General features: G+C 33.8%; 2 protein-coding genes across 3 annotated transcripts; one reads left to right on the top strand and one right to left on the bottom strand.

The window, feature by feature from the left end:
- Nucleotides 1-19,895: 19,895 nt before the first annotated feature.
- On the top strand, nt 19,896-21,029 carry LOC107616551 (11 kDa late embryogenesis abundant protein). Its single transcript, XM_016318503.3, has 2 exons — nt 19,896-20,068; nt 20,588-21,029. Exons 1-2 carry the CDS (start codon nt 19,961-19,963, stop codon nt 20,888-20,890), a joined length of 411 nt encoding a protein of 136 aa, XP_016173989.1. The 5' UTR covers nt 19,896-19,960; the 3' UTR covers nt 20,891-21,029.
- A 1,045-nt stretch (nt 21,030-22,074) lies between these two features.
- On the bottom strand, nt 22,075-26,344 carry LOC107618290 (protein EMSY-LIKE 1). Of its 2 annotated transcripts, none has more exons than XR_001615186.3 (10): nt 25,917-26,333; nt 25,118-25,283; nt 24,915-25,024; nt 24,688-24,805; nt 24,243-24,473; nt 23,923-23,991; nt 23,237-23,476; nt 23,075-23,157; nt 22,910-22,973; nt 22,075-22,458 (listed from the first exon to the last, which is right to left on the bottom strand). XR_001615186.3 is itself a non-coding variant. In XM_016320308.3 (10 exons), exons 2-10 carry the CDS (start codon nt 25,202-25,204, stop codon nt 22,409-22,411), a joined length of 1,038 nt encoding a protein of 345 aa, XP_016175794.1. In that variant the 5' UTR covers nt 25,205-25,283; nt 25,917-26,344; the 3' UTR covers nt 22,075-22,408. The 2 variants fall into 2 exon arrangements, 1 of the variants encoding a protein (XP_016175794.1); XM_016320308.3 differs by having other exon boundaries at nt 23,075-23,143; nt 25,917-26,344.
- Nucleotides 26,345-26,764: the final 420 nt, after the last annotated feature.

The raw sequence follows: 26,764 nt of genomic DNA, 5'->3' as shown, positions 1-26,764 counted from the left end.
GGAGTATTTAAAGGCTAAAAGGCATGTCTCTGTAGAAAAGGGAACCGCAAACAAGGGGATGTTGATGTCCATTTTGGGTTTTTCTTGGTCAAGAATTTTCTATTACCCGTTAACGATTTTCCTATTATTTCTCTCTTCTCTATTTGACTCTGAATTTTTTGTGGTTAAAAGAAAACTAATGAATTGGCTAGATTTAAAGCTTTATATTGTTAACTTTTACTCATTTGCCATTTATAAGAATTAAAACTGTCAACTACATTCGAATAGTATATTTTTTCCCTTTCATGTCTTTGATTTCCAATTAGAACAACATTTTTTTTCCTTGTGGTTTCTAATTTTTTCATATTACATGATATATAACCAAAAAAAAAAAAAGTTAGAAAATTAAAATTTATTGTTTTTAGTCATTATTTAATTATTAATTTAATTTTTTTAGTCTAACAATCTAATAACATATTTAATTTTATCCTATATTTTAAAACATTAATAATTAATTGATGACTAAAAATAATATATTCTAATAAATTCCTAGCTTTCTTTAAATTTAAATATATTGTGTTTTATTGCTTTTTTTTTTCTCTTTTATTAATCACAAGTTTTTTTTATTTAAATAAAATAATAGGAGATCAAATTTACCTAATCCCCTAAATAAAATTTTAAAACGTGCATCTCCTAAACTATATAATATATAAATCGTCACAGGTGATATGTGTTAGATAATGGATGAAACATGCTACCCTGTGATGCTTTGTGCATGAAACTCCTTGGACAAATGTACATAAATTATCTCATGCCAATGTGCTTCTAAAGTTGTATATAAATCGTCCCACCCTAGCATGAATTACGTTTTTTAACCTAAAGTCCACACCCTAACACGATTTACATGTAAATACATAAAACACGTTACCCTAACACGATTTATATGCAAATACCCTAAGGCACATTAGGATGTGATGATTTACGTTAAAAAATATAAAGCTCATGACCATAGAACGATTTGTGTACTTAAAGAGGCTATAAATAAACGAGTATGATGTATAACAAATCATAGTTGAATTGAGGGTTTTGGAAGATGGCTAAAAGTGTGTTTTTGCTAGTTCATCACCGAAAAAAATTGATGAAAACACAAGTGAAGGTGTAATGTTCACTAGTAAAAAGTAGGTTGGAGTGTTCGTAAATCCTTCAACGAGTTAAAGGAATTTACAAAATAGTATATTACAAAAGTTAGGATAGTGCGGTAAAAAATATGTAAAGCAATTATTTTTTCAGATTCCTATCTCACTTAGGCAAGGTTATGTTAAGTTTGGAAAGTATGAGATGTTAGGCGATGACGACATTCGTGTTATATTTCACATTCAATCTAGATTTTCAGATTGGTGGCTATGGAGTTGTTTGCGAGAATGGTTGATGTGAAGGATAGCTCGGGTGGATCTGCTCCGAATCCGCCAACTGTCGGGCTAGAAGGTGGTTCTAGCGCTATTCCAACCGGTCACGATGTCACCGCACATAGTTTGTCTCCATTATTTGCAGCAAATATGCCCGTTTAGGCCGATAATGCAGACGAGTTGGGTGATATGCGTACCTTCGAGGAGCTTACAGCTGCAATCAGAGCAGCACCGATATTGGATGGTACACCAGCATTCATAGAGGTCATAGATAGGGATCCACTTGCTGAGGCTATAGGCGATGATGAGTCAGATTCGGGACCATCCATATTGGCGATGATACTGATGGTGAGGAAGATACAACACGAGTTGGGAGATCGCAAGGGAGACGGGCATAGTATGCTTGGCACAGAGAAGTTTCAAATCAGCCAGCACAGTTCCAAAGTAAGGAGGAATCTGTGCTGACAGTGAAGAGTTATAATATTCATCGAGATGTTGAGTATAAGGTGATTGTGTCCTATCAGTTGAAGTATCACGGAAAGTGTGTGCAGTTTGGGAATGACTGCAATTGGCTGATACATGTGACTATGCGGCAGAGAAAATGCTACTGGAAAGTCCGAAAATACAATAGGGCCACACACATGTCTTGCAACCGAGATATCCATCGATCATAGGCAGCTTTATTATCATGTCATCTATGAATCAATTCTATCGCTGGTCATGGCCGATGCAACAATCTTAGTGAAAGTATTGCAAAATGCGGTCTCATCGAAATATGGTTTCAAGCCCAATTACAGGCAGGTGTGGATGGCTAAGCAGAAGGAGATTGCATAGATTATTGGTGATTGGGAAGAGTCTTACAACCTGATTCCGAGATGGATCATCGGGATTCAGATATACATGCCAGGCACTACTGCAGTGTTGCGTACTTCACCTGTAAGGTCTAGTAATACAGTCAATGGAACGAGGGTGTTCTTTCATCGATTGTTTTGGACGTTTTCGCCATGTGTTGAGACCTTCAAGTATTGCAAGTCACTGATATCTATTGATGGTACTCATTTGTATGGCAAGTACGGTGGTACTTTACTCATGGCGATTGCACAAGATGGAAACTCAAACATCCTTCCAGTTGCATTTAGGCTAGTCGAGGGTGAGAACACAGCTTCATGGAAGTTTTTCCTGAGTCACCTTCATCAACACATCCTGTAAAGTAACCGTGCACTCCCCAAATGACATGTAAAAACGTGTGGGTCTCTGGATGTCATCGCTCCACAAATGCACTAATCAGTGGCTTATTAAGCTTAAACCAATGATCATTTAGCCTTGCAACATGTAGTAATCCAGCACCATCTAGGTGCGGCATTATACGGTCATGCATTATCATCTTTTGTTGCCTACGAATGCTCTTTACACACTGGATTGGCTGATAAAACAAGAATATACAATCATAACTTAACAACGCATAATAACCAAAAACATATATCAAAAGTCAAATTCACCCTTAAACCACACAACAACCACAACATTCCTAAGCATATTAAACCTAAAATATTAACAAATATCTAAAATTACAAACTATATAGATTAACATAATTAGATTAATATAACTCAATATAATACCGTTATCAACTATATACATTGTAAACCAATTTAACAACTAACCTCTTCGTCAATAAATCCCGCGCAATACGTTTCAATTGGTACATGTCGCCTTCGTTCCTCGCCATCTTCCACCAAAACTGTTTGGACCCACCTTGCACTTTCCCACTTTGCTGCCTACCAAAGCTTCAACCGCTGCTATTAGCAGCTGCCACCACCGTCCTCTGCCACCCTCTTTTCCATGTACCGTACCTACATGGCTGTGGCTCTGCCGTTCACAAAAAAGATTCTTCCTCCTCCTCCACCGTTAGTTCCCTTCTTCTCTAAGCTTCCTCATCTCCAAGAAGTTCTTTGCCGTCAATGAGAGCTAACAAGTGAAACATTACTCATGGGAAGGTAAGTAGGATTTGCCTTTATATATATTTCGTCCTAGGCTATTGAGCCTTATTTTTATGCACGTAAATCGTGCTAGGGTGCTAGGGGTATGACTTTGTACGAATCATGCTAGGGTGTTGAGGGTTGGATATTTGCACGTAAATCATACTAGAATAGTAGACTATAGATTAAAAAATATAATTCATGTTAGGATGGGACGATTTATATACAACTTTAGAAGTACATTGGCTTGAGACGATTTATGTGTATTTATCCAAAGAATTTTATGTATAAATCGTCTTAGAGTAGCACATATAAAGATTCCATAGTTTATTATCCAAATTTCACTTTCATTCTTACCCTTAAAATTTATTTGATTAGGAATATAAAAAAGTAATTTAAAGTAACTAAAACTCCTCTTGCAATGGATTTCATAGCAGTTATAGCCAAGGTAGAGAAAATCGAGATTTTACGTGAAATCGGAAAAGTAAATAAAGAACGTAAAACGTAAAATCTTAACAAGATTTAAATCGTAAAATCGTCAGACTTAGTATAAATTTTGTAAAATCGATAAACTCATTTAAAATCGTAATATCAGAAGATTTTAAGAGTTAAATCGAGATTCTAGCTACTATGGTTATAGCTATATTTGCCACATGCTACACACATATATAAACCCAATTCCCAAGTCACTTTATAAAATACATTAGATTATTAATTTACCAAATTTTAAAATAACAAATAAAAAATATAAATAAAATAAAAAATTAAAATATTTAATAATAAAAAATTAATCAAAATAGTTAAAATTTATTTTATTTTATTAATTATTATAATAATTATTAAATATGAAATAAAATAAATTTTAACTTTTTTTTAATATTACCGCAAATAAAAAATAAAGATGGGAATGAATTCGTACATAATTTATTTAAATATATTTTTTTAGGACTATGTGAGCATTACTAGGAATTTTTTGCTTCTCTTGAACGAGACGAGTCCCTATAGTGTGATTAAGGTTTTTTTATTTAAATAAAATAATAAAAAATTAAATTTATTTGAATTTTCTAAATAAAATTTTAAAACGTTGATTCTTTAAATCATATAATATGGATTATTGTCATTTTTATTTTTATTTTTATTCATTAAATATAGTTGTTGTAATTTTTAAAAATTTGTCTTTATTTAAAAAATTGGTTTTAATAAACAACTTTTGAAATGTCAAAGATTTATCAAAATTAAACTAAGAGGTATTCAATTTAATTCTTAAAAATAAGAAAATCCTTTTCTTTAGGTATTTTTTAAGAAAAAAATTGTGTATCAAATGTGTTGAAGTACTATAAATATATATTGTAAAGATAGTTTATAGATACAGAAACATAAATTATATATTATATAGATTAACGAGTAGAGCCTCATACTAGGCGTTTCGTTATCGACAACGAAGACGTGACTCCTTTTGATTCGCGAAGAATAGAGGTATATCATTGTCACTTTTGATTAATTTCATATCTCATTGCCACTAGTTAGACTGATTCTATTCCTTTATCGAACTCTGTGATTAATTTTATATGTTTGAGAATTGTTAGAATAGTTGGTTGAGGGCTTGTGTTAGCTGCAGTTATAGACAATGTTTTTTTAAATTTTATTATTTAATTTTACTTCTAAGAATGACCACCATCTATATAACTCTGTCTATTAATCATAGAGGACGGTTTGAGAGAGGACCATGTAAGAAGGCTAGTTACATTGGTGGAGACAACCACACGTTTCATGCAGTTTATGCCTACACCTTGTGTGATGACAAGTGTTAGAGGTCGCGGCACAGCTATTAGAGGTAGAGGTCAAGACAGAGGTTGAGGCAGGATAGGTGCATTAAGCGGAGCAAAAAATGGTATCTCAAGCGAGAGCAGTAACTCAACCTCAATTTCATAGACTATGTGTTCTAATGTGTTTGTGGATGTTCACAAAAGAGAAATTTGATACTCATAGACTCTTATATTTTTGTATTTTCATGTACTCAAGATAGCTTGTAGACTATTTATGCTTGCCTTTTGTTGTTTTGGTATACTAAAGAGAGATACAAAAATCTTGTATTTTATTATGCAATTTTCATGGTCTGTTTAAAGGTAGACTTAGTTACGCTGCTTTTGAAGGTGTGATGTTAGATATAAGACTCTTGTTTTAATTTTTTGTGATGGATTATGCACTTCCTCACTTGTCTTCTTTGGCTTATGTGATAACTATTATTTTTGAGAATCAAAAATTAACTAACTTCAAATGCAATGTTCAATTGAATTGTTCTTATTCTTGCCATGCACATGTTCTTGCTAGAGATGAAGTTTGTTAAAATCAATTTAAATGGCAACAACAAGTTAACAGCATGGGAGTCTATGTCAATATTTGAGAAATTAAATATCATCAAGTTGCTCATACATGGATGTCTATGTTATTGTTAATGTATCAGAAAAAAAAAAAAAAAAACAGAACAACATTAGAATAACTTAGACATTATGTCATGCCAAGATTAGAAAAAAAATTCACTTATCTCATGATTAACAAATATCCCAAATTATACCAATCTTATATTTTATCACCAAATACAACTCACAAAATAAACAAAACGCTACCCCTAAAATAATGGTTGAAAGTAACACTCTAATTCTCCTAATTTCACCCCTAAATTTGTCTATCTTTCTGACCATCATTGAGGATGCTTGATTATTTTTTCCAACTGCAGTGACAGTCAATCCATCTTCATGCCTTGCATAAGAATGCTCCAAATTTTTTTAGCTAAAGATCTTGCTAGGTTCTCTCATCTTTCTTCGATTTTATCCACTTACACAAAGTATTTGCAGTCTCTTGTCTGAAAAAAATACAGAAAACGCATCCAGATGTCAATTAAAATTCAAAAATAAAATTTTCACCTCAACAATAACAGCACCTGGCCATTACCGCCCATAGAATACATCGGATGAACCATCTATTAGGGTCCGTCATTATGCCAGACTCCATCAACGCAACCTCCCTCCCACAGAAGCATCTGCTGTTGAGCTTCTTCTCCTTCCTCTTCTTCGAACTTGAAGAGACTTCCATCATTTGTAGCAGAGTTAAATCTGCGCAAAGACATTCTGGGGGTTACGACGTTATTCTTTCTGACCGTGAGTTCACTTGACACTATATGAAATTTAACAAGGTTCAGTTTTTTGGGTAAGGTTCAAATTGGGGAAGATAACTTGCTAGGGTTCGATTTGATTATTAGAACCTCATCAAACGATCATATACCAATGTTTACTTCTACATAGATAGGACTTTGGAGGGTTGGAGTGTCACATAGGGTTGGATAACCACGAAGCAAGTGCATATCTAAGATAGGGTACATATATCAGCGTTTTCATCTTTAAAAATAGGCACACATACAAGTAAAAAATTTGATATAGTGTTTATTTTTAGATATTAGAACTGAGATTGAGAGGCTGAAATTTAGTATTATGTTTATGAGTTAGAGATTAAAATTAAAATTTAATTTCGAGACACAAAATTTCAGTTTCTTTAATACCTCCAGAAAGTAGGAACACAAAAGACTAAAATTTTTAGAGACAGAAACTAAAACTTTAATAATATTTTTTTAATAACTATGAGTATTTTAATAAATATTTTTAATTTATCTCTGTTGAATTTGAAAAACTAATATTCAATTAAAATGATGAACAAATATTATTAAAGAATTATTAAGTGTTTATATGATTGTGTTATGGTTGCATGCAGGAAAATAACTTTTGAAAACATGACCCAAATAATCCATACACCTTGGTTCATCAAAGTTAAGTCAAGCCCAATCACATGCCCATAAACCAAGTATGAGGAATTAAAGAAATAAACCAAGAGACCACAAATCTCATTCAGTTACTCCCACTTTGGTTACTTGAATGTCAAATTCATTTCAATTAATTCCATTGAAACTTCCACCGAAAGGCAAAAAGTCCTCTCTTCTTTCTCCTCTTTCTTCACTTTGATCACATCACTCACTTAGCAAGAAAGAAAGAAAGAAAGAAAAAAGTGTAGAGGCTATGGAGCTTTGAAGGACAAAAAGCTTGTTTGATAAGAAAAAATTAGAACAAAGGATAGAGGGATAAGAAAGAGACGAAGAAAAGACGCAACAAAAACATAAAAGGATAGATAAATGGGGTTATTTTTCTACTAGACCTCTAAAAAATCTATTCTTAGCAACCTAGGTCACCGGAAGGGGTTCCCTACTAGACCTTCAAAGAACTTGTCCTTGACAACCTAGATCAGAGGGATGAAAATTGAATCACTCAATCTTCTCCATGCAACAAGCGAAGCAAATCATTCACCTTACTTAATCACACTAAAAAACATGCATAAAGCACTAAAGAAATTTTATTCATCAAATTTATGTAAATTGTCTCACCAAAGGTGTTTAAATAGGCACTTAACAAACTAACTAAAAGATAAGATAAGATAACTTAATTTAAATCTCCTAAAAATAAGATAACTAATTTAAATCAGATTTGATTTAAATTTTAAAATCCTAAAGATATGATAACTAATTTAAATTAACTTTGATCTTATTAGATTAGATCAGGTTTGATTTAAATCTAAAATCCCTAAAAATACTATTAAACAAATCAAAAGTAAATCAAATCTTCCAACAAACTCTAACAGCAAAACAAATTAAAAATAAATGACTAAAATTCAAAAATTAATAAAAATTATGCCTCCCATTGAATTTGAAAATCTTTATTGGGCTTCTTGTTGTCTTGCCTTAGCCCAATGGGCCTTATGAATTGTTGCCCTTTCAGCATCACTGTTTTTGAGACGGACTCTTCGTCTTTTTGATGTCCAAGACTGGCATGGCCCAATTTTTCTAGAATTTAGATCCTTGAATATGACAAGATTATCATTCCGTCCCTTAGCTCTAAATGATAAAAATTCCCTCCTAATCACGTATCATTGTTGCCAAAACGAAGCAAGAAGGAAGTGCTATAACCAAGAAGTTGGTCACTCACGGCCAGACCATATCAAAAAGCATCTTCCTCCATTTGTGCTACACTAAGTAATGAAGAAGGAAATCAACAAAGTCTCAAGCACAGAAGAAGCAACCATGAAAAAGGTGAGGTCAACCACGGTCAGAAGAACATCAACGCTCAAAATCAAAACTTAGGGCCAAAGTCAAGCTCAACGGTCAAGATTGAATAAGCTTGAAGAAAAAGGATGAGAGAGAGAAACGGTGAGTTGCATGCAACAGAGTTAGTTTTCTCTCTCCTCTCTGCTGAAGCTGTTGCAAGTTTCTGATGATGGAGAAGAAGACAGTGTTAGGATTGAACGTGATTCAACCTTAGAAACTTCACTCTTCTATATTAAGGGTGAATGACCAAGGGTTGAAGATAAAGAGAGTAAGTAAAAAGTACAGAGTTCATTCTCATAGCTACCCAAATTGTTTGAATTCTTCTCTTTCATAAAGTTCATTTAATATTTTTTTCTCAGTTTAATCTGTCTGAGTCTCATTGAAAAAGGCAAACATGGTGAAGTTTGTAAGAAAAAGCCAGTGAAAGGTAAAAGACAGTGAGTTAAACTAGGAGAAAAAACCATAAGATGTCTTAAAGGTTCTTTGTACATCTTTCTATTTTGTTTCATGATCCTATGGGATTCCCTTGCAAGTTGGGTCAGTACTTTGCGGTTAAAAGCTAGATTAAGGTCTAGTCAAATTCAGATTGGGTTAGAATTTAGATTTGTCCTAGATAGGATTGGGTAGATCCTAGGGAAGAATTGGTAATTGTAATCTATTTAAAGATAGTGAAATTTCGTCACAATTGTAATGGAGACTGCATGTAAGCTACATGGTACTAAGTAGCTGAACCAGGATATATCTGGGTGTTATTCCTTCTTCTCTACTTCACTTCTGTTTCTGTTACTCAGGAGACAAAATGAAAATGTCTTTCAACTCGTCACGAGACAAAAGTAAAAATATCTCCTGAGGTTCTTTGAAAAAGAAATTTTTATATTCAGCAGAAAAAGAAGCTAAGATTCAACCCCCTTTCTTTTAGCCACTGATAACCATCAATTGTTATCAAATCTTGGTCTCAAAAAGATCAAGCTTTGTAGCTTGGAGGAAAGGTCCTAATGGTGAACAACAATGGTTCAAATGTAGTGGCCTACACTCTGACAAAAGGACAATCCAGTAACAGGCCACCATTTTTCAATGGAAAGAACTATAGCTATTGGAAGGAGAGAATGAAGATCTTTGTTCAATCAGTAGATTACAACATCTGAAAGATCATCCTTAATGGTCCCCAAGTTCCAACCAAAACTGGAGCATATGGAGCAGTCACTCCTAAGACTGAAGCCAAGTGGAATGATGAAGATAAAAAGAAAATAGAGCTCAACACCAAAGCTGTCAACTTGCTTAATTGTGCTATCAGTTTCGAGGAATTTCAAAGGGCATCTAGATGCAAAATAGCAAAGAAAATCTAGGACAAGTTTCAAGTCACCCATAAAGGCACTACCCTAGTCAAGCGGACCAGAATAGACATACTGAGCAAAGAATACGAAATGTTCTCTATGAAGGAAGGAGAAACAATTGATGAAATGTTTGAAAGATTCAACGTCATCATCAATGGCTTGGATGCTATGGGGATCACTCACTTTGAACTTGTGCTAGTAAGGAAGGTTCTGAGAAGTCTCGCTAAAGAGTGGGAAAATAAAGCTATAGTTATAGCCGAGAGCAGTGGCATTGATCAAATGACATATGATGATATAAGAGGAAATTTACTTGCTTTTGAAACCCCTTATTTGAAAAATGACATAAAAAGGAAAGGAATTACTCTCAAATCATTCACTGAGTCCCTGAATGATGAATCTAATGACAATTTATCTGATAACAAGTTTGTTCTTTTTGCTAAGAAATTCAGGAAAATGATGAAGCTGAAAGAACGAAGCAAAGGAGGCAGTTCAAGAAAATTAAAAAGAGACCTAAGCAAGATCATATGCCACAACTGCAAAGAGGTTGGACATTACGAGTTTGACTGTCCGAAGATGAAGAAAGAAGAAAAGGCCAAGAAAGAAAAGAAGAAATGGCTGATGGCCTCTTGGAAAGATTTGAAAAATGATTCTGATGAAGAGGATGAATCAGAGACCAAATTCCAAACCTGTCTCATGGCCAATCAAACTGATGAGGTAATTTTCATTGAACCTACTACTGAAGACCTTCATCTTATGATCGATCATCTCACTGAGAAACTAAGATGCTTCTTGAATGAAAATCATGAACTTGAATATCAAACTGACATCCTAAAGGCAAAAAATGGTTTTCTCAAAAATAAATTAAGGGAAGCCAAAACCGTTGTTGATCTTGTTGAAGAAAATAAGCGGCTAAATGCTTAACTTAAGGGTTGTGAGAAACAATATTCTGTGATTTCATACTTAAATTGTTTTGAAGAAAATGAAAGGTTTCACAAAGAAATAAAAAGCCTTAAAGAGGATTTGGCTAACTTTGCTCAAAATTCTGAAAATCTGAATAAACTTTTGGCTAGTCAAAAACCTCTCTATGATAAGGATGGTCTGGGTTTTCATAAGAAATCTGAAATTGTTTTTGAGAAAAATTTTTTTTTAAATATGGCATCCACTTCGGATGACATAAAATTTCAAAACCTAACCAATCTGAAAAAACAACAGTAAAAAAGGTTTTGTCATTTATACAATTGGGATGGACATTTTCCTATTCAATGTTTCATAAGTGAAAGAATGATTGGAGACAGAGTGTACAAAGTAGTTGGCAACTACAATGGTCTCGAGCAAAAGAGGTGGTTTAACATACAAGGATCCAAAGAGATTTGGATACCTAAGGTCACTTGAGATTTTTGTGTAGGTATGCCTAGCGTCCAAAAGAAAGGACAACATGTAGTACTTGGACAACGGATGCTCTAAGCATATGACTGGAAGGTCTACATTCTTCATCAAGCTAGACGAGTATGATGGAGGGTTTGTAACCTTCGGTGACAATGGCAAAGAAAAGATAGTGGCCATAGGTAAAGTGGGTAAAAATTTTTCATCTTTCATAAATGATGTTTTTCTTATTGACGGTTTGAAACACAATTTACTAAGCATTAGTCAATTGTGAGATCTTGGATATTTGGTTATATTTAGAACATTAGACTGCTTAGTTATTTGTGAAAAATCTAGTGTTTTTTTTAAGCAAAAAGATGTAACAATGTGTATGGATTCACTCTAGAGGATTTAATAGATCAAAATGTAATTTGTTTTACCTCAATAGAATCCGAAAAATGGCTTTGACACAAGAAATTGGGACATGCAAGTATGTATCAAATTTCCAAGCTCGTAAAGAAGAATTTGGTTAGAGGCATCCCTAACATAAAGTTTGACAAGGATATCACTTATGATACTTGTCAATTGGGCAAACAAACAAAATCTTCTTTTAAGCTCAAGGATGAAATCTCTACCAAAAGGCCATTAGAAATGTTACACATTGATCTTTTTGGTCCCACTAAAACTCAAAGTTTAGGAGGTAAGAATTATGGCTTGGTGGTGGTTGATGACTACTCTAGATTCGGATGGGTTCTCTTCCTAGCTCACAAAAATGATGTGTTCTATGCATTTTCTTCTCTTTATAAAAAGATTCAAAATGAAAAAGGATTTGAAAGTTGCCCACATAAGAAGTGACCATGGAAAGGAATTTGAAAATCAAGATTTTGAAAATTTTTGTGATGAATTTGAAATTTCTCATAACTGTTCATGTCCTAGAACTCCTCAACAAAATGGGGTTGTTGAAAGGAGAAATAGAAGTTTCCAAGAAATGACTAGAGCAATACTTTGTGAGAAAGATGTTCCAAAATTCTTATGGGTCGAAGCTATGAACACAACTTGCTATATCCTAAATAGAACCATAATTAGAAAAGGATTAAAGAAAACACCTTATGAGTTATGGAAAGGAACTCCCCCTAATCTTAAGTACTTTCATATATTTGGATGCAAATGCTTTTTGTTTAATAACAAAGACAATTTTAGAAAATTTGATCCAAAATCATATGAAGGTTTATTTGTTGGATACTCAACCAATACCAAAACTTATAGAGTTTACATACAAGAACATAGAACTATTGAGGAATCCATACATGTGTCTTTTTGCGATACTAACTTCATACTAAGTACTGTCTTAGATGATGATGCAGGAAATGAAGATGAGGGAAGTCCTCAAGTGAATCAAGATAAAGTCAATTCAGGTCCTTCTATGAAAAATGTCAGTTCTGAACCTACTCCTCAAAATGAAAGAGACATTTCATTTTTGTCTCCTGATGATGCCAGAGAAACCAAGACGATGAATGATGTAGAACCAAGTCAAAGCCGAGTTGAAACCTCATCTCAAAAGCCTAGGGAATGAAAGTTCTAGAAGAACTAACCTCACGAATTTATAATTGGAGATCCATCCTAAGGAGTCAATACTAGATCCTCAAGCAAGAAAGTCGAAACCAACAATGTTGCTTTTTTTTGTCCCAATTAGAGCCTCAAAATGTGAGACAAGCTCTTGAAGATCCCTCTTGGGTAAAGGCCATGGAAGAAGAGTTAAGTTAATTCAAAAAGAATGAGGTTTGGTTTCTTGTACCTTACCCAAATGATAAGAAAGTAACGGATACCAAGTGGATTTTCAAAAATAAATTGGATGAGGATGGTAGTGTTGTTCGTAACAAGGCTAGATTAGTGGCCCAAGGTTACGATCAAGAAGAGGGAATTGATTTTGATGAATCTTTTGCACCGGTAGCAAGAATGGAAGCTATTCGGTTGCTACTTGCTTATGCTGCCCACAAAGGTTTAAAATATTTCAAATGGATATCAAATGTGCTTTTTTGAATGGGTTTATTGATAGAGAAGTATTTGTAGCTCTACCCCCGATTTTGAAAACAAAGATTTTTCTAATTAGGTTTTTAAACTATCCAAGGCTCTTTATGGCCTTAGGCAAGTTCTAAGAGCTTGGTATGAAAGGCTTAGTGAATTCTTAATGCAAAATGATTTTCTAAGGGGTACTATCGATACTACTCTATTTATTAAAGAATCTAATAATGATTTCTTACTTGTCTAAGTATATGTGGATGACATAGTGTTTGGATCGGTAAATGAATCCTTATGTGAAGAGTTTGGAAATCTAATGACTAGCGAGTTTGAAATGAGTTTGATGGGAGAACTAACATTCTTTCTTGGACTTTAAATCAAACAAACTCCTAGTGGTATTTTTGTTCACCAAGAAAAATATGCCAAAAAATTGATAAAGAATTTTGGTTTAGAAAACTCCAAACTTATGGGTACTCCTATGCATCCAAATACAAAACTTGACAAAGATGAGAATAGCAAAGATGTTGATGAAACATGGTACAGAGAAATGATAGAATCACTCGTGTATCTTACATCTTCTAGGTCGGACATAGTTCAAAGTGTGAGTGTATGCTCTAGATTTCAATCTCACCTAAAGGAATCACATCTTTCAGCCATTAAAAGAATTATTAGATATATAAAAGGCACATCTGACCTTGGCTTATAGTATACTAGAACTAATGAATTTTGTGTAGCTGGTTATTGTGATGCAGATTATGCGGGTGATCGTGTGCATAGAAGAAGCACTTCGAGAATGTGTTGCTTTCTTGGAAAGTCCCCAAATATTTGGTCAAGTAAAAAACAAGCCACAGTTGCTCTATCCACAGTAGAAGCTAAATACATATCCGCATCCGCTCGTTGTTCACAACTCATTTGGCTTAAAACTCAACTTGCAGATTACAAACTAAAAATTGATAGTATTTTCTTACTTTGTGATAATATGAGTGCAATACATATTTCGAAAAATCATGTATTACACTCAAGAACAAAGTACATTGAAGTTAGATATCACTTTATTAGGGAACATGTGCAAAAGGGAACTATTGAGATTCAATTTGTTAAATCCGAAGAACAATTGACTGATATCTTCACTAAGCCAAAATGTGAAAAAAGATTCTGCAGATTGAGAACTGCATTGGGAATAGTTGACATCAATTCTATGAATTAATTGAATTTTTTCTTTTCTCTATTCTGTTTTGTCTCACAAGTAGCAGGGAGACAAAACTAGGCAAGTAATGAATTCCTCTCAACATGGATTTCTCAAAACTCAAGAATCTTGGGAATAAGAAAACTGGAAAAACTGCTCTCCAACAGTCCAGTATACTCTTACCTTTGGGTTTCAGTAAGACATTTTGTTCATATGAAAGGGGCTCATTTCTAATATCATAAATTTTTATTGAAAATGTTTTTCTCTTTCTTCTTCATATCAAGTCATGTCAATCAGAAACTCTCCTCATTCCTCTTGACTTGTCATTTCAAAATGCATTAATTTAAAATTCAAATCTTTTTCTTTAAAATCGTTTCATTAAAAGTTTTTACTTTAAAAGATAAGGTTTCTACTCAGCATTAATGATGGTTTATCAATGCTAGCCTCGCTCTTCCACTTTCCATCTTCGTCGCTCTCTATCTCCCTTACACCATCTCTTTTCTTTTCAATATAAGAAAGAAGATTGCAACAAGAAGAAGTACCGGAGCTTTCATGCCTCCTAAAAATCTTTCTCACTCCAAACAATCCCATTCACACACATACATTCACATTCACTCCCATTCGTCTTCTTCTCATTCTTCCCAACCATCCGAGTCTATAATTAGAAAAGTCATTCATCCAAAAGCACCTTCAGCGTGAAAGGAAGCTGAATCCTCTCGTGGTAAAGGAGGAAAAGGAAAAGGGCCCATGCATGTAGAAGAGCACCAACCTCCATCACCTCTTCGCCGTTCCACTCCGCATCCCTCCAGTCATTCTGCTCTAAGCAACCGTCCTTCTAGGGGTTCGAAAAGAACCATACTTCAAAATATCAGGGAGCCTTCTAATCTTGACTCTCTTGATTTCAAACAAAAGTATGGTAAATTACACTCTCATTATGATCCTCATCATTTTGCCAGTTGCACTGACTATGAATTTCATAAACAAGTTCTTTCAAACCGAACTCTCTACTCTTCTTTTGTCGTTGATCTTGATGCTCTGTCTGAAAAAGGGATTGATTTTAAAACTAATTTTTATGATCTGAAATTGACCAACCTCTTCAACATTAGAAAGCTTGTCTATCCGAACCTTGTGCGTGAGTTTTATGCAAATCTACTTTTTCATGAAGAGGAACTCCACTCTTTTGTTAAAAATACTCAGTTTGTGTTGAATGCTATCACTATTAGTGAAGCCCTTGGATATCAAGACATAGGGGGTAAGTGTGTATATGTCTGGTAAATGGGATAACCAAGTTGGCATCTCTCACCAAGAAGTCCTGGCTTGAATCTGTGAAAATTTTTCTTCCATAGATGGCACAACTCCCACACACAAGGTCCTAGGTCCTGTTAGGACTCTGTTACATCGCATCATCACTCATATTATCATGTCTCAAAATGGATCCTATCAAAGGGTAACAGTTTGTGACACTCTTGTACTCTATGCTATTTTGAACTCCATCCCTATTTCTTTTTCATATCTTATGATTCGTCACATGTGGGATTGTGTCAAAAATGATAAAAAGAGTTTTCTTCCCTATGGAATATTCTTAACTTGTCTTTTTGAATATTTTGATATTGATTTGAGTAATGAGCCAGTTGAGAACAAGGTGTCTACTATAAAAGACGGCAGTGTACCTCAGCAAGCAAAAGGTAAAAGTGTCAAGGGCACTAAGGCTTCAGCAATGTTTGAAAGTGAGGATGAGAGCCTTCCCTCTCCCTCAGTTGCTGGTATATCTGATTCCTACAAGTACTTATTCTCAGGAGTTGTTAAGGATGTCCTTCAAGAATTTGCTTCAATGACCAAGCAAATGGTCAAATCAAGTAAGGAAGCTCGAAAACTTGCAATGCAAAATGAAAAATCCTGAAAGAAATCTCATGATAAGGTTGCTATACTTCTAAAGCACCTGGATTCATTTGATGAGGATCTAGCACCTTCCGAAAAAGAGGATGACCCCTAAAATCTAATGCCTAATTTTACTCTTTGCTGCTTCTAAATGATCTCTATTATATTGCCTCTGAGTTTGGAACTATGATACTGTTTTAATTTATTTTGAATTTTATTTTCTGTGGATGAATGTAATAACTTTAATTTTGGCACACTCTTTGATATGCATGACTTAATATTATGGCTGCATTATTGAATATTTGTGCTTGCAGGTATCCCTCCTTGATGTCAAAAAGGGAAGAAAGCATAAAAATGAATTGGTTTTGAACTCTGTTTCAGTTTATTTTTATCTCGCTCTAATTTGTCTCCTATGTCTCTTGATTAAAATATCTGAACATGTGGCTGATTGAATTATAATTTTACCAAAAGAATAAAAATGAATTGGTTTTGAGCTCTATTTCAGTTTGTTTTTATCTTGCTCTAATTTGTCTCCTATGCCTCTTGATTAAAGCATCTAAACATGTGACTGATTGGATTATAATTTTTGTCATGTTCTGAATTGGATTACTAATTTATTGTTGGATCAGTTTTTGTATATATAGTTGGAATTCTCTACCTTGATTTTAAGGAATAACATAAAGCAATTATTTATTACAATTTTGTTCTGTTTAAAGGATTTACAATTTTTAAAATTTTTAATTTGGGTCACTTTTGCCTGATCAAAGGAACACATGTCTTATTTGAACATAGGCATTACCTCTATGAATATATTGTTCTAATCAGGTTAATCAAAGCACACATTAAGGAGGAGCATAGTGATAAAAAGAAAGGGGGAGCATCATCAAAGGGAAGTTTCCTCTCCTAATCTCTTTCAATTCATTTTAATCATGTTTGTCATCAAGGGAAACATTGTTGAGTTCGAAAAACTAATATTCAATTAAAATGATGAACAAACATTATTAAAGAATTATTAAGTGTTTATATGATCGTGTTATGCTTGCATGCAGGAAAATAAGTTTTGGAAACATGACCCAACTATTCCATACACTTTGGTTTATCAAAGTTAAGCCAAGTCCAATCACAAGCCCATAAACCAAGTATGAGGAATTAAAGAAATAAACCCAAGAGACCACAAGCCTTATACAGTTACTCCCACTTTTGGTTACTTGAATCCCAAATTCATTTCAATTAATTCCATTGAAACTTTTACCGAAAGCCAAAAAGTTCTCTCTTCTTCCTTCTATCTCTTCACTTCGGTCACATCACTCACTTAGAAAGAAAGAAAAAAAGAAAGAAAAAAAGAAAGAAAAAAAAAGAAAGTGCAGAGGCTATGAAATTTTGAAGGACAAAAAGCTTGTTGCCAAAATGAAGCAAGAAGGAAGGGTTATAACCAAGAAGCTAGTCACTCACGAACAGACCATATCAAAAAGCATCTTCCTCCATTTGTGCTACACCAAGAAATGAAGAAGGAAATCAACAAAGTCTCAAGTACAGAAGAAGCAACCATGAAAAAGTTGAAGTCAACCACAGTCAGAAGAACATCAACGCTCAAAATCAAAACTTGGGGTCAAAGGCAAGCTCAACGGTTAAGATTGAAGAAGCTTGAAGAAAAAGGATGAGAGAGAGAAAAGGTGAGTTGCATGCAATAGAGTCATTTTTCTCTCTCCTCTCTGCTGAAGCCACTACAAGTCTCTGATGATGGAGAAGAAGACAGTGTTAAGGTTGAACGTGATTCAACCTTGGAAGCTTCACTCTTATATATTAAGGGTGAATGACCAAGGGTTGAAGACAAGGAGAGTAAATAAAAAGCATAGAGTTCATTCTCATAACTACCCAAGCTGTTTGAGTTCTTCTCCTTCATGAAGTTTATTTAATATTTTCTTTTTCTCAGTTTAATTTGTCTGAGTATCATTAAAAAAGACAAACATAGTGAGGTTTGTAAGAAAAAACCAATGAGAAGTAAAAGCAGTGAGTTAAACTAGGAGAAAAAGTCATAAGATGTTTCAAAAGTTCTTTATACATCTTTCTATTTTGTTTCATGATCTTGTGAGGATTCCTTTACAAGTTGGGTCAGCACTTTGCGATTGAAAGTTAGATTGAGGTCTAGTCAAATTTAGATTGGATTAGAATCTAGATTTGTCACAGATAGGATTGGGTAGATCCTAGGAAAGAATTGGTGATTTTAATCTGTTTAAAGATAGTGAAATTTCATCACAATTGTGATGTAGACTGGATGTAGGCTACATGGCACTAAGTTGCTAAACCAAGATACATCTGTATGTTATTCCTTCTTCTCTACTTCACTTCTATTTCTGTTACTCAGGAGACAAAATGAAAATGTCTCTCAACTCATCACGAGACAAAAGTAAAAATATCTCCTGAAGTTCTTTGAAAAAGCAAAATTTACATTCAGCAAAAAAAAAAAAAAAGCTAAAATTCAACCCCCTTCTCTTAGTTACTGATAACCATCAATCTCCATATTTATCTTGAACCAAATAAATATTGATATATAACTTAATTTTGTATATTTTATACCAAACATAATACAAAAACTTAATTTAATCTCTGTCTCGTAATCTTTATCTTTTAGTTTTAATTTTTCTTCTAAACACAACTTAAGAAACTTAAGTCAATTAACCGTTAATTTTCAAAATAAATAGGTTGACTTGTTTAGCATATTCTTTTTTTTTAAAGAATATTTTTAACAATATTTTATTAATATAACATAAATATCTTAAGTTCTAACTTAAATATCTCAAATTTTATTGTTCACAATATTTTTTAATCTGACTCAGGAAGGACTAATCTCAAATTTCAGTTCAATACTCAATTAAAATATAAAATTTGACCTAAAATTTCTTTTTAGTTTTAATTAAACATAAACAATTAAGAAAAAGGTAAATGAACTAGTTCATTTAATCCCACAAGCTTCCAGGTCAAATCTCTATTTTGAAAATTCATATATATTTAATCAATCATAATATTTGTATATAAAAAAATTAGTAATTGATATTTGATATAAAATATATATTAAAATAAATTAAAAAAATATTTATTTATATATAAATATATAATAATTAATTTTTATACGTTCATAATATTTTTTATATAAATTTAATTGTAATATATACATTAAAATAATAATTTTATATATATATTAAATTACATAATATTATATTAATAAAAATAATTATTTTTTATATTAACGATATAAATAATCATAAAAAAAATAAATATTACTAGATGCCGTGTAAAATAATTTACAAATATATCAAAAGTATACTCTTTTTATATTTAGTATTAGTATATAATTTTCTAAAATAGTACAAGTGTACAACCCGCCACACAAACTTAAACAGCTAATCCCTAATCTTTTCTCCTTCTCGTAACTTCACATGTAGGTAAATTGTCTAGATACACACGTCAGTTTAGTGTCAAATAGTGACTCAAACTCAATTGCCACTACGATATTTGCCACGTGTCACTTCTGGACACTTGTGAAAAAGAGAGTGGGTCACTTCACTCTATTTAAAGGCATGCCATAATGCCATGCCTGAACCAAATATATCGAAACAAAAGAAGATCAGACATAAAGAAAAATAAAACCGAGTGTTGAAGAAAAGTTGAGAAAATGCAGGCAACAAAGAAAGCAGTAGAGAACGTTAAGGAAACTGCAGCCAACATTGGCGCCTCTGCCAAGTCTGGCCTAGAGAAGACCAAGGCCACTGTAACGGAGAAGGTTTTTCTTTTTTTCCTTTTATTTCTTCAATTATTTTCTAATTAATAATAAAAATAATTTTTTTTAATTGATTGATCCATCCCCTCTTGAATGAATTTTACCCACTATATATATATCCTTGCTTCTTCCCTTTTTATTCTCCGAATTGTTATCCATACTGTTATTATTATTATTATTGAAGATAATGATGATAACGATGATCATGATGATATTGTAGAGAATGTTCAAAGAGAATGCTCAAATGAAACAAAAATTGTCACATGATGCAAAGTTAAAAGTTGAATGATGTAAATGATTTGACACAACAAGTAATTTACATAAAAATAATTACACATGAATTTCTATTTTTCTTATGCATTTTTTTTTTTTTGACAATCTTTTTACTTTTATGCTTATGGTTTTATTAGATAAATTTAATACATTGAGAGAACATATCTTACTTGAACATTGTTTCAAATTTGGAACTAACAGATATGTCCTTTTTGTTTTTGTTTTGCGTGTGGTTCAAACTTTCAATAGGCTGAGAAGATTTCAACTCATGATCCGATACAGAAGGAGATGGCAACACACAAGAAAGAAGAGAAGATCCAACAGGCAGACATGGAGAAGCATGAGGCCCGCGAGCACAACGCTGCTGCCAAAATGTCCGCCATGGCTGGCCACATGGACCGAGCTCCGTACAGCACCACTGGGCCTGCCACTAAGTCCACTGATGTAAATGGGCCTGGGTCTGAGCCTGCTGGTGATGGACAACCAATGGCACGTCCAACTACAGGCATGGGTGCAACCGCCGCCCATGGAAAAGGGTCTAACTTCAATTGAAATTAATAAGTGTGAATCTGTAATTAGGCTGCCTTTGTGACTTGTTTCATTGTTTAGTTTGTGTAGCCCTTAGTACTATACTACTATGTCACATATCTTGTTTGCCTGTTTATTATGTTCCAGTTTCTGTTTAGTTTATAACTGTGTTTCAATAAATTGAAGTGTGTTGTTAAAGAGCACTCCTGCTGACAGTTGCGTTTTCTCTTCTTTTCTTTTTTTGTTTTTTTTTTTTCCTCTATAAATAACATGGTAACGGGCAAACGTTTCCACAAAGATGAAAATAACAATGTACTGTCATGTAACCAACGAAATCGCCTACCATTTTCAGCTGAGATGTTTGAAAATGTACAAAGCCAATCAACTGCATTTCAGGATTAACTTTATTGAAAATCTTTGAAAAAAGTTAATTAACTTCCGCGTGAACTTATCTTCAAGGCCAAAGAAAATGTCACTTAAGAACTGCAAAATCATGGCACAGTAGAAGACTGGTCGCTGAGAGGACGAATACTTAAAAGGTCACGAAGTTGATTCAACACTCTTGGATTACGGGGATCAAATTTTTTGCTATTTAATTTGCTGCTACGGGAATGTGTATATTGAATTATTGATGAACCGGTGAGGCCATAACAGGCAATAGCAATCAAAATTGATCATGAATTTGATATTCGCAGTTTGTGATCATAAAACTCAACTTGTAAACGAACAGTGACGTAGGGCTCGTTGTACTCCCAATCCTAGACAATACAACATTAAAAACTCGCACACTAGGCAATCACAAACACACCACTTAACGATTTCCTACTTGACCTTGTCATGTTTAGTACCCGGAGGACTCGCTATATTTATTATTTGTTTTTTCTTCTCTAAATAAAAATCTAATTTTAATGTAGTGTAAGTAATACATCAATAAAAATAACTATTTTTCACATTAACTGTATGAATGATCATTCAAAATAAAAGATATAATTACACAACTTTATAAAATACTTTACACTGCATCAAAATTAAACTCCTCTAAATAAATACATAAAGATAAGCCAGTTTATTTCAATTCAAAACCAGCCCAGACCCGTTTATGTTTAGTTCATGTCAGTTTAATAACTGGTTCATTCAGACCAATTTTCGAACCAAATCAATTTTCTAGTTGAAACAGCCATGCCAATCCAGATATCAACAACAATGCATACATCGAACCCCTTTTTTCTTTTGCATTCTTTTACACTTGCATGAACATTGAATATGTGCCTAATAATGTTAGTATCTATATTTCTGAATCCTGATTGTCACTGAGGACAAAACTGGCACATACAAGCACCTTTCAGTGACAAGTGTCAGGGAAAGGTTAAAATAAATACATGATAGACAAAGTGCATCATCATCATATCATCTTGGTTACTCGATCCATCTAAAGTCCTACAAGTGCATACAATTTGACTTTTGCCACAAGACTTCATGCGAGAAAAAGATTTATGTTCAAAAGACTTTTGCTCCAACATGCAACCAGTTTCTGTGCTGTCTTCAACCTCTGTCCATTGATTCAATTTGTCCATGTATGTACGGTTCTCCCTCTGTAAACAAGGCAAATAATGAAATAGTTACACAGATTACAGCCATAATAACTATTCTTAGTAAGCATACAACAAAGATCAATCTGCGCTACCTAATCCCAAACCTTAGTATCAAACAAAAAGCTTCAAACACCCCAACAATACTTTAAGAAGCCCAATCATTTGTTACTTCTGTTACTTCTGTACCCCAACATTTTACTGATCCAAAACATAAGAGATAGTAGCGTACACCACACATAACTTCTGTTTAAATTATCTCAACTAATTTAATTTTTTCATAGAGAAGACAAGAGATTCACCAAAGCAAGATGCTAAGACCTTTTTTCTTGTGAACCATACAAGAATAAATTGATCAAACCTAGTTAATTTTTATTATTGAATAAAAAAGAAAAGGAATGGGTTTGAGAATGCAACAGTATGCTGCAATAATATGTAGACATCTAATTACTACCACTTTGGCCTTCAGATGCATCTGCAATCCTTGAAATTGCGTCCACAAGTGCCTGCTCATGCTCCTGTAAAAAAACAATAAATACAGTAAATACAGTGATGAGTATAATAACCATGCACGGTGACAATGTAAAGAAGGAAAATGCTAGACGGTTGGTGATCACACTTTCAGCATTTTCTTTGCCTTCTCAAGTTCCACTGAATCAGGAGGACTCGCAGCGAAAACCCTTTCAACCTGATAAAACATCACTATTGTTGATAAGTAATAGAGTTTCCCTATTTTTCTCATCATAGCATACTGACTGCTACAGCATATCTAAAAACCTACCTCTTTAACTAGTGATTCTGTATTCAGCAACTCAATGTCATCCAAAACTCTCTTTCCAACACCATTTTGTCGCGGGAGAAATTCTTTTCTGAGCTGCTTAGGTCCTCTCCCTCTTCCTGCGCCTAAAGAATCACCACCACGACTAAAGAACTTTTTAACTCCACGACCTTGCCCACTATTTCCAATTCTACGGTGTATACCAGGATCTTCACCATCCCATCGTATATCCTCAGGAGAGATCTGCAGGTGATTGTCTTTAACACAAGATCTTCTCTAACAAATACACATCCACTAATTCACTAGCTATATACATCTTTGGATGGAAATGGTGAAATCATTTTTGTTGTTTTATTTATTTATATCAGTAAATTTTAACATAATAAAAGTATGATCTATCCTGCTACTCTTCAAACATTTTTCTCATTCTCCTTTTGGTGCATATGACTTGGCTCACAAATTTATTGTAAAGATAGAAAGCATCAATTAAAAATATCAATAACAAAGAACAATAACAACAATAGGACTGTGGTGGTGGTTGTCATCTTCGAAAGTACAACTTTGATAATAATATCAACTGGTTCAATGTCTCTCCTTTTCATTAAGGAATTTTCACTATTGCTTTACACATAAACCATTCAAGGCTGATTAGTAATGATCATATAAAACAAATCAAAAGAAACAATTACCTCTTTGAGATCAACCCATTCCCAAGTCTCATTTGCCGTACGAATATCATAAACCAGAGCATGCCGACCCTGCAAAGAAAAAAAATATATGTATATCTTAAAAGATTGATAATTTAACCAAGAAAATTATTCAAAACAACCTGATTTGCACTTACAGGATTTGGTACTAATCCTAATTAATCATAGTTTTCTATGATATCTTACATGTGGAAGCATTAGACTTGTCCACTTAATTCACCTTAAACGAGGAACTGAAACTAACCATGAGAAATATATGTATTAAAAACTAAGGACATTTACAACTATTAAAACAAACATACATCGGTATGACTGTAATCAGTTATAACAGCCTCATAGAAGTGGTTGTCTTCAGGCCATCTAGTCCAAACTTTCTTCCCGATCAATGGATCAAAAGCTGCGGCCTCGGAAGGTACATTAGATGCAAGAGCATTCGAAGAGCTGCGGCTCATGAAATGCCTAGCCCCAGTGGCTCCAGCAGAAGGATAAGGCCCAGGCCTCCCCAAAGACGGAGTAGGCAACGATTGACCACCCTGTGCCAAAATTTTTAGAAAATACAAAACCAAACAGATGTCAAGTCATTATTTTTTTTCTATGTATTTCTCTAGTAATGAAGATAATTGCAATTCAATTATTCAGCTTTTAGCCTCTGGTTCATAATACCTCCTACAATTGCAGTTGTTAATTTGAACATAGAAACAGTGCTGTTAAAGTCAACATAATATATTATACAAGAAAAAGTGGTACCGAATGGGATGTCTTTAGCTTTTTGGGAGCAGAAATACTTGGACTGGGTAAAACGTCATGAATAGGTTGAGATGTGCTGCGCCTTGCAGGTTGGTAAAGTCCAGTTTGTCTCCATTCACTGATTGTATTTTCATCACATAACATTGTAAAACAATTTAATCAATAAAATTCTGTGTCTCACTATATGCATTGCAACAACATTGCAGCTGTTCAACTAATTACAATACCGTATCCGGTGGATAATTTCATCAGCGTTAACCCTATTAAGAAGTTCTCTGTGTTCATCGTCAGAAACCCTCAACTCCTTCCTAAGCTCAGTTATCAAACCTTCCTTCTCCTGATTCATATATAATATATTGTTAATATATCTCCAAAGCTAGAAAATGTAAAGATAATAAAACAGATTTCGAAAATTAAATGAGGTATATACCCAAGTAAGAGCATCAGATTGTGCTTTGAAAGCACGTAAGACAGCAGAATAAGCTTCCTGCTCTAATTGATGAATTTGAGCCTCCATCTCACTATACTATCAAGAGTGCGGAATAGAAGCTACAGCAAATTTCCCATTGCCAGCAAAACCACTGCTGCTCAGAATTCTGTTTAGATTTGAAGGAAAAAGATGGTCATTGGCAACAAAAGTTAATGAAAAAAGGATTTTGCAGATAGGTAAACATTGATGATGTGAATGAAAATTTCCAATTTTTGTTTTTAATCCACTACTAAGGTTCTTAGAATGTGAGAGATAGACATATAGAGAGAGTAGGGATGGCAATGGGGTGCCAAACTCATTTTTCTCATAAGATCAGGAAGATAACCCGCCCATCAAAACATTAAATCAACATAAGATCAAGCATAAAGCACAATTTGAAACCAAATTCAGCAACACATTAGTTATCCTTCAATTCAAACAGTAAACAAATTCAACAATAAACCACAAAAGAGGGCGTGGTCCTTCAATTCTTCAATCGTCATCACATTTCGATTCTCCATCACCATAACTTGTTGGATACTCATGTTTTACAACTAAAACTAAAGTGTGATAAAAGAAAAAACCAGCGCAGGCTCAGCGTCGGAACAGAACGGATTCAATTGCAAGAGAAAACCCTAAATCAGAACACAACATAACAGATTCAATGGAACAATGAAATCAGCACAGAATCACAATGGAAGAGTTAGGGCTAGGGACAGGGAAGGGACGAATTGTGGCTGAGAGGGAGGCGGAGGCCTACCTGAACTGACGGCGACGAGAACCAGAAGTAAAAGCAGAGCAGAATCAGCGAGGAGAAGCATAGAAACGAGTATGGTGACGAGAATCAGCAACGCCGACGAGCTCCAACGAGAGGAGAAACTCAAGCAGGACAGAATTCACGGCGAGAGTTGAGAGAGCAGCAACGATACAAACGAGCTTCGGCGAGCGGTGACAAACCTCCGGCGAGGGGAGAAGAAGCAGCGACGGCAGAGCAGAAACCTCTCTCGGTCCTTCCAACGAAGCAAGGGCGGTGGCAGACTGGCACTGCGACGGGGTTGGAAAGGCGAGTGAGAGGAGAAAGGGAAGAGAGACAGAGGCTGAGACGCTGGACAAGAGAAACCCTAAACGGCTAAACCGAACGAAACGACACTACCAGCGGCTTATCAGTCAGACAGTCGCGGTCCTGTTAACCCGCTTTTTTATTATTATTATTATTATTATTATTATTATTAGACTCCTCTTTATTTTATAAATGTTCATTTTCCTCTCTTCTAACTTTTAAAAAATATCTTCTTTAATCCATTTTAAATTTTTTGTATTAACTAATATTAATTTTATCTATTTTCAAAAAAAATAAATTATTTTTTAAAAAAATACTCGTTAGCAAAAATTTTATTTTTTATCATTAAATTTTGCTTACCAAAATACCCTTTAATAAATTATTTTTTATTGATTAAATTGTATTTTTACCAAAATATTTTTAAAAAAACTTAATAATTAAATTATTTTTTCTAAGATATCTACTCTTTAATAATTTTTAATTATTAAATTATGATTTTACCAAAATTTTTGTTAACAATTATTTTTATATTTTATTATTAATTTTTG

The sequence above is a fragment of the Arachis ipaensis genome, chromosome B9 (assembly GCF_059453495.1).
Source record: "Arachis ipaensis isolate K30076 ecotype BB chromosome B9, ASM5945349v1, whole genome shotgun sequence".
NCBI lineage: Eukaryota > Viridiplantae > Streptophyta > Magnoliopsida > Fabales > Fabaceae > Arachis > Arachis ipaensis.
Note: the sequence above shows the minus strand (reverse complement) of the source record. Positions and strands in the feature narration are given on the sequence as shown.

Excerpts from the sequence above, each read along its gene's own strand:
- LOC107616551 (XM_016318503.3), top strand. The coding sequence starts at position 19,961 with ATGCAGGCAACAAAGAAAGCAGTAGAGAACGTTAAGGAAACTGCAGCC. Across the intron at positions 20,069-20,587 it reads AGGCCACTGTAACGGAGAAG|GCTGAGAAGATTTCAACTCA; the intron begins GTTTTTCTTTTT and ends AACTTTCAATAG.
- LOC107618290 (XM_016320308.3), bottom strand. The coding sequence starts at position 25,204 with ATGGAGGCTCAAATTCATCAATTAGAGCAGGAAGCTTATTCTGCTGTC. Across the intron at positions 23,477-23,922 it reads AATGGGTTGATCTCAAAGAG|ATCTCTCCTGAGGATATACG; the intron begins GTAATTGTTTCT and ends AATCACCTGCAG. Across the intron at positions 22,459-22,909 it reads TGCATCTGAAGGCCAAAGTG|AGGGAGAACCGTACATACAT; the intron begins GTAGTAATTAGA and ends CCTTGTTTACAG.